Genomic DNA, 12,500 nt, shown 5'->3' with positions numbered 1-12,500 from the left:
GCAAGTATTTACAGCAAGTACAGCAACTGTGAAGTACATCATAGTGACTTGTGATACAGTAGTGTTAGATTGCAGAATAGTGATTACAGTATCGAACCTGAGCCCTAGGGGCTCTTGTATGTACGTATGTACAAAAAAATGTATGTATGCTTGTTTGTCTGTTTGTCGGTCTGTCTGTCTAATTCGCCTGTCTGTTTGTCTTTCTGTTCGTTTGTTTGTATATATTGTCTGTCTACTATTAGCTAATTGTTGGTATTTATGTGGTTCCTGTGTTTTTATCTAACACACCCTCATATTATCGCACCACGCCCACTGCCCCACCTTATAGCTAAACCGGACGTCTAGCTGCAGCAGTTCCTCTTTAGACCTTCGCGCAGACAAGAACACGCACCCAGCGTGTTGCCCAGTGTTGCAGTACGCCGCCGTCCCATGCAGTCTGTCTTCTTCTCGTGAGATCTCGAGCGACGAGCTAGGATGGACTTCTACGCGACGACGAGACAAAGAGTTCTCGGGAATTACTTCGACGAGAGACGCACGACGCTGTACGGATCAGAAGTCAAAGTCAAGAAGCACGCACTAGTAAGTATGTGTATACCCTAACTCTAGACTTTAGCCCTAGCCCTAACCCTGACGCTAACTGTAGACATGCATGCTCCCATGCAGAGAGGATTGAAGGGGCTGGGATTTGCCAACTCCGCGGACACCATGCAACATGTTCTAGCTATGACCAGATGTCGATACTTGCGCGCAACAAACAAGGCGTATCATGCATGGTGTGTGTGTGTGTGTGTGTGTGTGTGTGTGTGTGTGTGTGTGTGTGTGTGTGTGTGTGTGTGTGTGTACGGTAGCTGTATGTGTGGGAGTTGGGAGTGTTGGCAGGCAACAGCAGAGGAGAGAGCTAGAGGAGTGTTGCATGCATGCACACGTGCATGAGTGTGTATCACCAAACCTGCGGCCTACATAATCACCAGAGTTCCGGGGTCAGAGAGTTTGTGCTCATTCATTTATTGGTAGAGTCTCTATCTTGCGACACTGGATTCCTATCAGATTATAGGCGAGACAACACTCACTTTCACAGCCTGCAAATGTGGTAGAGATAAGCTGAGCGGCTGAGGAGGGGCCAGGCTCTTTTGGATTCCAAGTTTTTAGGAAGTGGTGTTTGCATGAGTATCTTGCAGAGTAGAAATGGAAATGGGACGTGAACTTGTCATGTTGGCTGAATGAATAATAATAGAGCAATAAAAATAAATATATTTACTTAAACATTATAATAAAATAATAATAAATAGTAATGAATAATAATAAATAGTAATGAGTAATAATAAATAGTAATGAGTAATAATAAATAGTAATGAGTAATAATAAATAGTAATGAGTAATAATAAATAGTAATGAATAATAATAAATAGTAATGAGTAATAATAAATAGTAATGAATAATAATAAATAGTAATGAGTAATAATAAATAATAAGTGAATTTTGATATTTATTAATTAATAAGTATCATCTCAATACTCTGTTATCATAAATGTCTTCTATTGTTCTCTTATAAAGCATTTATGTAGCAAACAAAACCTAACTATGTGATCAAACTTAACCTAACTGTTTGGCTGTTTATCTGTCTGTCTGTCTGTCTGTCTGTCTGTCTATCTGCCTGTCTGTCTGTCTGTCTATCTGCCTGCCTGTTTCTCTGTCTCTCTGTCTGAATGTCTATCTGTCGCTGTCTGTCTGTCTGTCTTTCTGGTTGTCAATTAAGTTTTAGTTGCTATTGACCTTTAGTTAATATTAATAAATATTATTTATTAATATCAGTATGAGTTTTCCAAAAACAGAAGCCTTTCTATGGAACTTCTTCAGTAGCCTTCACTGCATGCTAACAATATAAATCTCAAATTCTCTGTGTGTTCCATGCAGCTGGCTGGTTATCATGCCTGTTGGTTGGACTTGGTGTTGGTTGAGTCTGCAGGAGACGACCCAGGCAAGTCGACAAGAGACATCATCTTGCTTCCTCACACGAGCAAATTTGAGACGTCAGACTTTCGTCCAGCGAAGGCCATCTCACTCAGTGCTGTACAGTACGCATTTCGAGAGCAGTCGTGTGAGATGACAGCCGTATATCCAAACAGTGTACGATATACAATCAGATTCGCTAATGACAATGAGATGGCATGTTGGAAGGCGGAAATACATCAAGCACAACACATCACATTTGGTGAGGTGCAGTAGTGTATGGCGACTGATAGGAATGAGAAGCATTATCCATTTGATTGTAACACAACTTTTTATCTGTTGAAAAATTTATGTGTAATTAAATATTAGAGTAAAATTTGAAATGTGTCTTTATGTGTATGACTATCTGTCTGCCTGTCTATCTGTCAGTTTGTGTGTGTGTGTGTGCGTGTGTGTGTGTGTGTGTGTGTGTCTGTCTGTCTGTCTGTCTATATGTCTGTCTGTTCGTCTGTTTATCTGTCTGTCTGTCTCTTTGTCTGTCTATCTGTCTCTTTGTCTGTCTATCTGTCTGTCTTTTTGTCAATCTGTCAGTTTGCTTGTCTGTCTTTCTATCTGTCTGTCTGTCTATATATGTCCATCTGTGTGTCTATCTGTCTATCTGTATGTCTGTCTTTCTGTCAATCTGTCAGTTTGTCTGTCTGTCTATCTGTCAGTCTTTCTGTCAATCTGTCAGTCTTTCTGTCAATCTGTCAGTTTGTCTGTCTGTCTTTCTGTCTGTATGTATGTCTGTCTGTCTATCTGTCTGTCTGTCTGTCTATCTGTCTTTCTATCTGTCTGTCTTTCTGTCAATCTGTCAGTTTGTCTGTCTGTCTATCTGTCTGTCAGTCTATCTGTCTGTCAATCTGTCAGTTTGTCTGTCTTTCTGTCTGTCTGTATATGTCCATCTGTCTGTCTTTCTATCTGTCTTTTTGTCTGTCTGCCGGAGTTAGAAACAGATAATGCCACATTGGGAAGAAACCAAAGCAGATTGAATTGCATTTTGGCCACAGTCATTATTCACACAATACAGTGTACACAGTAGGTATGCTAAACAAGCTACATGTACACTACATAGTATCAATTACTGTAAGTTTGACAGCAGCATCGTTCACTAGCAGATCATGGACAATACACACTGTAGAGTAACTGCACCACACACTACTGTATCTGACTCTTTTCCTCTTGTTGTTTCAGACGATTACAGTGAGATCATGTTCCACATCGTCACCGTCGACGACAGTCCCTTCCACGCCATCCTGAAAACCTCGCGCGTTGACTCGACCGCTCTAGTAGCCGTCGATCCTATCAACTTCAAGGAAATCCAGGTGTGGTCCATTCCATCTCTCATCAGTCTCACAGTCAACTACAACAACGGCGTCTCCCTCACATTCTCGTACATCGATCCAATAATGCAGGAATTCAACGAGGACGAGGTGCGGATCTTTTCAAAATCACCGGTCGTAATGGGTGAAGTGAAACCATTCCTAGACGGCTTCCTCAAGCTCCGTCTTGGCGACTTGTACGTGGACATCAAAATCGAGCAGAAACGGTTCAATCCGGATCAGTCAGCCGTAGCTTCGTGCATTTCCGAATTCTCCGAGTTGAAGTACATCTTCCCTCGTGGTCAAACCAGAAGTCAATCAATACCATTGCATCCACGCTCTCCTGTCACGTTGCCTCCAGGTCGATCACCTCGACCAAGTTTGCCAGCCATACCGGCTCCACGTCAAGTCAAATCGTTTGTAGGTATGCCACCAGGACAGCCAAATTTCGGTACGTTTCCTCACAGGAGAGCAAAGGCAAATACTCTCAGCCCGTCATTAGAGATTCACCATTCTATCTCATCCGATGATATCAAGAAGGCCTTCTCTAATTCGAGTCCTTCTCAGAGACGTTTACCTTTTCAAATAATCGGTAAACTGCCCCCTGCCAATTTGATTCGACCGGGTGTTGCTCCAGAGCGTTAGCTCAACTGTTTACTGACATAGAATGCATAATGCAGTCAAGTCTCACCGAGTAGCCAATTGACTTTATAGTGTTATTGACATTGTTCTGGATCTCTAGTTGCCCATAGACAAGACATAGCAGTTGTGGTGCTATTGTGAGGCAGCAGAACATTCGTATTTTGATGTGACAATTTGTCATTGCTGCTCATTTGTAATACATTTAGTTAACATGTCTGTTTGTCGAATAAAAAGCAAGGAAAACTCTAAGTGTATTGTGGAACATGTAGTAGTGTAAATAAAAATTGATATAAAAAAGTAGTTGGGAAGCAGTTTAAAATAAATGTTTGATTAAATCTCATTCGCGCTTGAGTACATCACGTGATCATGACTGTCAAATCAAAATCATTCCTAATAATTACTAGCTCCCCTCCCAGACCCTCCGCCATCACGCGGAAGTTTGATGGCGAAGGTCTGGCTACGCAAGGCTAACGCAGCCTCGTACCCAGGCCCTCTTGTGCGCCAGCCAAGCCACGTGATGGGTAGCGTCTGCTTGAGCCCATTACCTTTACGGCTTAATTAATTTCAACTTTTCTGTCTCATTAGCTACTCAATATTTTGGCATGGGCAAAACTTGATTTCGTCCGTGTGTGACAATCACTTCACGTATAACAAACACTAAGTTTATTTCAATAGTCGATAGCAAACCAACCTATCTGACTCACTGTAATACATAAAAGTACAACAATATATATACTAGATGACAATAATGCCGTCCGACACTCACACACCGCAATAACAAATTCCAAAACCAAGTTACGTGACGTCCGATTTCCATATGAAGTCTGCCTGTCATCCTCCGAGTCACGTGACAACTATTGTTTTGCAAAGAATTCATCCACTTTGTTTCTGAGTCCGTCGCAGCTTGACTTCGCATCTCCTAGCAACATGGCCGTGTTTGTCTTGTAGAAGACCGGATTGTCGACGTCTGCGTAGCCAACGCCCAGAGTCCTCTTCAATACGACCACTTGCTTCGAGTTCCACACCTCCAAGACGGGCATTCCAGCAATCACTGAGTTTGGATCTTCGAGAGCCGCCGAATTGACGATGTCGTTGGCGCCGACGCAAAGTGTGACGTCAACATCCGGGAAACCATCATTGACTTCGTCCATTTCGTAGACTATATTGTAGGGAACTCCGGCTTCAGCGAGTAGCACATTCAACTGGCCGGGCATCCGACCGGCTACAGGATGGATACCGAATTGTACGGTGATTCCGTTGTCGGTGAGCGTTTTCGCCATTTCTGCCATTCCGTATTGAGCCTTCGCTACAGCGGCACCGTAACCTGGTACGATCATTACCTTCTTGGCTGAAGTCACCCAGTCGGCCACGTTATCGAGCGTCGCTTCCGTGTGTACGCCGGTAATCTTCTGCGGAGCGCCGCTACCCGTCGACGACGTTCCGTATCCCCCAAATATTACATTCGGAAGAGATCTGTTCATCGCCTTGCACATAATATACGACAAAATTGCGCCTGATGAGCCTATAAGAGCGCCGACGGTCGTGAGAAGTTGATTTCCAAGCATAAAGCCTTCGGCACAGAGAGCCCATCCGCTGTAACTGTTAAGTACTGTGATAACAACAGGCATATCCGCGCCTCCTATCGATGCAGTCAAATGCACTCCGAGTAAAAACGAGAGACCGGTAGTCGTACCGAGACACGCCAGACCCGTAGTCATATCCTGACCCGTCATGTAAAGACCCAGAGCGCCGACACAACCGGACGCCATCGCGATATTAAGAGGATTTTTCAATGGGAGATTGAGAGCGCGCGATTCTAACAAACCCTGGAGCTTCCCGTACGCCACAAGCGAGCCGGTAAACGTGACGCCGCCGATCAGCGTTCCCAAGTAAATAGCGATCTTGTGCACCATGTCGTGATCGAGATGAGCGAAGTCGTGGACGTAGAAAGCACCGGACGTTAGTACGGCGGCCAAACCGACGAAGCTGTGGAAGAGAGCGACGAGTTGAGGAAGGTCGGTGACGGCAATGCGTTTCGCAATGACGGCACCGATGAGACCTCCGACTCCCATTAGACCTCCGACTTGAGCTAATACTTCAGGACTGAACTTCATAGCGTCAATGGTTGCCACGACGCCAGTAGCCACGCCCACCATTCCTATACCGTTCCCTACTCTTGCGGTTGGTTGTGAGGACAAACCTCCGATCGACGAGATACAACAAATCGCGGACGCGAGATACGCCATTTGGTGGAGATTCTGGAATCCGAACGCATTAGCTCCGAGGTATGCACCTAGAAAGGCTACTGCCGGGATGGCGTACAATGAGTTATACTCAGGGGGGTCCCCCGGACGACGAAACATGTCTAACATGCGAGCGGTGATGAGAAATCCACCGCTGATGTTGATAGACGACAGAAATATGGCCGCAGCAGACAGCGACGACGTCCAATCGGTTGGAACGAGGTTACCACCAGCGAGAGCGATTCCTCCGACGGCCGTCATGCCGGATATCGCGTTCGTCACCGACATGAGAGGAGAATGAAGCGCCGGAGTGACAGCCCACACGACCTTATACCCGCAAATGCCGGAGAGACCGAACACGGTCATCATGTTCGCGAACGACGCGTCCGGTTGCGCCATACCGAGCAGCAACAACGACGAGAGACCGGCGGTGATGAGAGATGACGTTTTCAATGTCTCGTTGAATGGATTCACGACCAGTTTCTCTACCTTCGCTTCGACCTTCGGTTTTGGAGTGATTGGAGTCGGTTGGATAGCAACCGGCGGGGGCCACAGTTTCTCGCCATTTTGAACGATGATGGAGCCTCGTACGACCTCGTCTTCTAAATCGACGTTGTACAATCCTTTGGAGCCGATCGAGGTGAGAAACTTTGCTACATTGTTTGCATACAGATTGCTCGACTGTGTGGCCATCCGACTCGGTAAGTCTGTGTATCCTATGCATGTCACTCCCTTGTAGTTGAACAGCTCTCCGGGACGTGTCACTTCGATGTTGCCTCCGGCTTCAGCCGCCAAGTCAACAAGGACAGATCCTTGTCGCATCAATTCAACCATCTCTCGCTTGATTAACTTGGGAGCCGGTTTACCAGGGATTAAAGCTGTCGATATAAGGATATCCACCTCCTTGCATTGGCTCGCGAACAGTTCCATTTCGGCCTCGTAGAATTCCTTCGACATTTCCTTCGCGTATCCTCCCGTTCCCTCTCCGCTCTCCTGGATTTTCACCTCGAGAAATTCGGCACCTAGCGACTGCACTTGCTCACGAACAGCTTCTCGCGTATCAAAAGCCCTCACGACAGCTCCCATGCTGCGGGCTGTCCCAATCGCGGACAACCCCGCAACTCCTCCACCAATCACAAGCACCTTAGCTGGAGGGACTCTCCCTGCAGCAGTAATCTGCCCAGTAAAGAGACTCCCAAATTGATTGGCTGCCTCGATCACAGCTTTGTATCCAGCTATGTTGGCCATAGAGCTTAGAGCATCAAATCCTTGAGCTCGCGTGATACGAGGGATGCAGTCCATTGCAAAGACGGTGAGTTTCTTCGAGTTGAGATGATCAACAAGGTCGCTGTTTTGAGATGGATAGATAAAGCTGATAAGCGTGGAATGAGGTTTGAGAAGATTGATTTCGTGGACGCCAAGTACTGAGTTAGACATGGGAGAACGAACCTGCAGAGTGAGAGGTAGGGGTGAGATGAATGGTTGGTGTGCGGTCGATTGGGTTTGATCACAGGCACGGAAGAAACCAACAGATTAGAGAAATATAATAATCGCTCAATCAAACAGACTGAAAGACAGACAGACAAACCAACCAACAGAAAAGTAAACAGACAGACAAACAGACAGACAAACAGACAGACAGACAGACAGACAAACAGACAGAGTTTGTGTTTCAATAAATGAAAGAGACAGACAGCCAGACAGACAGACAAACAGACATGCAAACACAGACACATAGACAGACTTGACAGACACTCGACAGACAGGCAGACAAACAGACAAACAAGAAACACAACAAACACAAAACGAATAACAATGACTAGAAAAATTCTACCAATACTAACCTTCAAAACAATATCAGCTTGAAAGACATCTTTTGTGCTCTTAATGACAGCTCCAGCAGCCGTATATTCAGCATCCATAAACTTAGCCTCAGCTCCTGCCCCACTCTCTACTATCACACTAAATCCTTGCTTCACAAGCTGCTGCACTGACGCAGGAGACTGTGCCACCCGTCGCTCATGAGGAAAGATCTCTTTTGGAACTCCTATGGTCAGTTTGTTGTATGGAGTGCCACGTGCAGGCGGAAAATCGTCCGCTCTTCGAAGGAAACGAGAGATGGAGAACGTACGACGTTGAGAGAGTTGGAGGAAACGAGAAGGAAACGAGAGAGAAGAAAAACGGACGTGGCAGGTTAAAGAGGTCATAATGGATGATGATACTGGAATGATACAACTTATAAGTAATAAAAAAAACTACAGTAAATTCAATAGCAAGCAAATCACCTCGAATGTAAACATACGGGAGACAATAAGTCTAACATACGGGCCACAAACGACAAATACACATACGGGACATTTGTATCCAACACTGTTCTGCGCATTTACGTCTCAACCACAAAGCCACACAAGTACAACACAGAACTAGACTAAATTAACCCTACGTGTATTCTTAGCGCGGCGTAGGCGTGTCTTGTCACGTAAAACTAGCCTCTAGCACTTATCTTTCCCTTCCACAACGTGTACGCAAAGTTTCACACCTTTCACTACCTCTGGCCAACAAGAGTGACTATCAAAAGCAACCTACTGGGGCTCCCCTTATTCATTCAAAAGCAGCAACGCGCACGTCACGTCTGTTACGTCACAATACACACACTGACACACAAAATAAACCGCGGGAAACGTAATCTAAGACACAACAAGACGTTTACAAACCCCAGTCACACTGTCTCACACCCCAAAACGCCGTGAAACGTACCCGGCTGCTAAGACGCAGCGTCAAACGAGACGTCGCCGTCGCCCCAAAGAGACCGCGTGTGTACGAGAGGCGTGTCGAAGCTCACCGATATCCAACCAAATTGCCGTACATAAATCACGTGCTCAAGACGCTTGTACACGTGATACCAAGCTGTCCAATCACGTGACGCCCCGCAAGTCAAGTCGAGCATGGCAGCGGCAACAAGATTGGCTTCGTCCTGCCCTTCAACAAGGTCGCCACCGAACAATTGCGGTATCGTCAAACGTATGTTGACATGACACGTTTTTGTGTTAGGTTTATTTTTCGCACACTGCCTCGTATCTGTCTACATGAGAGAAATGGTGAGTGACACGCCAGCATGACAACACAAACGCAACGTGACGGCGTCGACTTTCGGTCTAGCGTCTAGTGCGAAGCGTATCAAGGTCGACAATCCGGTTGTCGATCTCGACGGAGACGAAATGACGAGGATAATCTGGGGAAGAATCAAAGAGACGGTGAGTGTGTTGCTGTATGTGCACGTGCACGAGTGCCACGCCCACTGGTTGGCTTGGCATGATGTGAGATGATTGTGGCAATGAGTGTGTGTGATTGTCACGCTGTTGTGTGTGTGTGCATGTGTTGATCACATGTTACTTCGGATGATGTTTAGATGTATGGACAGACGCATAGACAGACATGGGTAAGGCCGGGAGACGGTTGATATTGAAATAAGTAAACTGAAAGATGACTGATGGCATGGTATTTGAAAGGTGTAAGTAGTGCACCATATGTGCCTTGTGTGTGTGTGTGTGTGTGTGTGTGTGTGTGTGTGTGTGTGTGTGTGTGTGTGTGTGTGTGTGTGTGTTCATGTGTGTGGGCACCTTGGAACCAAACGGTGGTCTGTAAATGAGAAACATCTGTAAGTCAGAAACATAGAATGCAATTACATGTACAGAGTGTATATGCATATGCACATGTTGCTTGTGCTATGTGCATGTATGTAGGCATGTATATGCACTGTGCACAAATACGTACGTACGTGTGTGTGTGTGTGTGTGTGTGTGTGTGTGTGTGTGTGTGTGTGTGTGTGTGTGCCTACCAGGGGTATGTTGAACTGGGTGGGAATGTCCAGTAGACCGGAATGTTTGGGCAAGAGATAGATAGATAAATAGAGAAGGGAGGTGGAGTAGACAAACAAGTTAAGACTCACTAACAGACCAACTGACAAACAGATGGACAGACTAACTGACAGACAGACGAAAAATGTATTGACAGACAGACAGACAGACAGACATAAGTATATGTATTGACAGACAAACAGACAGACATAAGTATATGTATTGACAGACAAACAGACAGACTAACTGACTGACTGACATTATTTTATTATTTATTACACACAAACCTCCACATACAGAACACTAAAAGTAAAAATATTATCCATTGACAGTTCAGGTCAGTGGAATCACGGCTACAGCAAACTACAAGTTAAAACTATACGCATGCAAATAGTAGTTGAAGATCAGTTCTAATGAATAGCTCCTTGAATGGCACTGTCCATCATAAATTCTTTTTCTTTTGTTGGGACTGACTGACTGACAGACAGAAAGAAAGACATACAGGTAGACAGACAGACTGACTGACAAAAAGACAGACAGACAGACTAACTGATTGACAGACAGACAGGCAGATAGACAGACGGACAGACAGATGGACAGACTAACTGATTGACAGACAGACAAACTGGCAGACAGACTAACTGATTGACAGACAGACAAACAGACAGACTGACAGACAGACAGACATAAGAAGTATATGTATTGACAGACAGACAGACAGACAGGCTAACTGACACAGACAGACATTCTGACTAACTGACTGACTGACAGACAGACAGAAAGAAAGACATACAGGCAGACAGACAGACAGACAGACAGACAGACAGACAGACTAACTGATTGACACACAGACAAACTGCCAGACAGACAAACTGACTGATTGACAGACAGACAAACTGACAGACAGACAGACAGACTAACTACCAGACAGACAGACTAACTGACAGACAGACAGACACAGACAGACAGACTAACTGATTGGCAGACAGACAAACTGGCAGACAGACAGACGAGCTGACTGACTGACTGACAGACAGAAAAACTAACAAACTCACTGACAGGCAGGAAGGGCACACAGACAAACATGAAGACAAACTCGCTGACTCCTTGCAAGATGGATAAGGCACTACGGTACATAGACAGACACATTGACACACTGACAGACAGACAGGCAGACTGACTGACTGACAAAAAGGCAGACACACACACAGACACACACACAGGCAGACAGACAGACTAACTGATTGACAGACAGACAGACAGACAAGCTAACTGACTGACTGACAGACAGAAAAACTAACAAACTCACTGACAGGCAGGAAGGGCACACAGACAAACATGAAGACACACTCGCTGACTACGTGACAGCTGGATAAGGCAATACAGTACATAGACAGACACACTGACACACAGACAGACAGGCTGACAGACAGACTGACTGACAGAAAGGCAGACAGACAGACTAACTGACAGACAGATTGACTGACAAAAAGGCAGACAGACAGACTAACTGACAGACAGACAGACAAACAGACATACATACAGACAGACAGACTAACTGATTGACAGACAGACAAACTGACTGATTGACAGACAGACAAACTGACAGACAGACAAACTGACAGATTGACAGACAGACAAACTGACAGACAGACTAACTACCAGACAGACAGACTAACTGACAGACAGACAGACACAGACAGACAGACTAACTGATTGGCAGACAGACAAACTGACAGACAGACAGACAGACAGACGAGCTAACTGACTGACTGACAGACAGAAAAACTAACAAACTCACTGACAGGCAGGAAGGGCACACAGACAAACATGAAGACAAACTCGCTGACTCCTTGCAGCTGGATAAGGCACTACGGTACATAGACAGACACATTGACACACTGACAGACAGACACACAGACACACAGACAGACTAACTGATTGACAGACAGACAAACTGACTGATTGACAGACAGACAAACTGACAGACAGACAAACTGACAGACAGACAAACTGACAGACTAACTGACAGGCAGACTAACTGATTGACAGACAGACAAACTGACAGACAGAGAGACAGACAGACTAAATGACAGACAGACACACACAGACAGACTGACAGACAGACAGACTAGCTAACTGACTGACTGACTGACGACAGAAAAACTAACAAACTCACTGACAGGCAGGAAGGGCACACAGACAAACATGAAACAAACTCCCCGACTACTTGACAGCTGGATAAAGCAATACAGTACCTAGACAGACACACTGACACACAGACAGGCAGACAGACAGACTGACTGACAAAAAGGCAGACAGACAGACGGACGGAATAACTGATTGATAGACAGACAAACTGACTGATTGACAGACAGACAAACTGACTGATTGACAGACAGACAAACTGACTGATTGACAGACAGACAAACTGACAGACAGACAGA

General features: G+C 45.4%; 3 protein-coding genes across 4 annotated transcripts in view; 2 read left to right on the top strand and 1 right to left on the bottom strand.

Annotated features, from left to right (window-relative positions):
* The window catches only part of LOC134198123 (uncharacterized), a 4,294-nt gene extending 94 nt beyond the window's left edge, over positions 1 to 4,200 (top strand). Inside the window, exons 1-3 of the mRNA XM_062667461.1 lie at positions 1 to 579; positions 1,915 to 2,212; positions 3,184 to 4,200. The exon at positions 1 to 579 is cut by the window's left edge and continues 94 nt beyond it. Coding sequence (XP_062523445.1) covers positions 475 to 579; positions 1,915 to 2,212; positions 3,184 to 3,956 — 1,176 coding nt within the window. The 5' untranslated portion in view covers positions 1 to 474 and the 3' untranslated portion in view covers positions 3,957 to 4,200. The remainder of the gene's footprint in view (positions 580 to 1,914; positions 2,213 to 3,183) is intronic.
* A 393-nt stretch (positions 4,201 to 4,593) lies between these two features.
* On the bottom strand, positions 4,594 to 9,033 carry LOC134198120 (NAD(P) transhydrogenase, mitochondrial-like). 2 transcript variants are annotated; one of them, XM_062667457.1, is made up of 3 exons: positions 8,954 to 9,033; positions 8,041 to 8,417; positions 4,594 to 7,645 (listed from the first exon to the last, which is right to left on the bottom strand). In XM_062667457.1, the coding sequence occupies exons 2-3, from the start codon at positions 8,401 to 8,403 to the stop codon at positions 4,808 to 4,810; spliced, it is 3,201 nt and encodes a 1,066-aa protein (XP_062523441.1). In that variant the 5' UTR covers positions 8,404 to 8,417; positions 8,954 to 9,033; the 3' UTR covers positions 4,594 to 4,807. The 2 variants fall into 2 exon arrangements, with proteins under 2 accessions (XP_062523441.1, XP_062523442.1); XM_062667458.1 differs by having other exon boundaries at positions 8,911 to 8,973.
* An 83-nt stretch (positions 9,034 to 9,116) lies between these two features.
* LOC134198122 (isocitrate dehydrogenase [NADP] cytoplasmic-like) overlaps positions 9,117 to 12,500 on the top strand; it is an 11,703-nt gene continuing 8,319 nt past the window's right edge. Inside the window, exons 1-3 of the mRNA XM_062667460.1 lie at positions 9,117 to 9,185; positions 9,248 to 9,294; positions 9,356 to 9,450. Coding sequence (XP_062523444.1) covers positions 9,142 to 9,185; positions 9,248 to 9,294; positions 9,356 to 9,450 — 186 coding nt within the window. The 5' untranslated portion in view covers positions 9,117 to 9,141. The remainder of the gene's footprint in view (positions 9,186 to 9,247; positions 9,295 to 9,355; positions 9,451 to 12,500) is intronic.

This window comes from Corticium candelabrum, chromosome 2 (assembly GCF_963422355.1).
Source record: "Corticium candelabrum chromosome 2, ooCorCand1.1, whole genome shotgun sequence".
NCBI lineage: Eukaryota > Metazoa > Porifera > Homoscleromorpha > Homosclerophorida > Plakinidae > Corticium > Corticium candelabrum.
The sequence above is the reverse complement of the archived record's forward strand: the minus strand, read 5'-3'. Positions and strand labels throughout refer to the sequence as shown.

What these genes read in the sequence shown, in the direction of transcription:
- LOC134198120 (XM_062667457.1), bottom strand. Translation starts at nt 8,403, where the DNA reads ATGACCTCTTTAACCTGCCACGTCCGTTTTTCTTCTCTCTCGTTTCCT. An exon ending in AAGCTGATATTGTTTTGAAG is followed by an intron (nt 7,646 to 8,040) that starts GTTAGTATTGGT and finishes CTCACTCTGCAG; the next exon opens with GTTCGTTCTCCCATGTCTAA.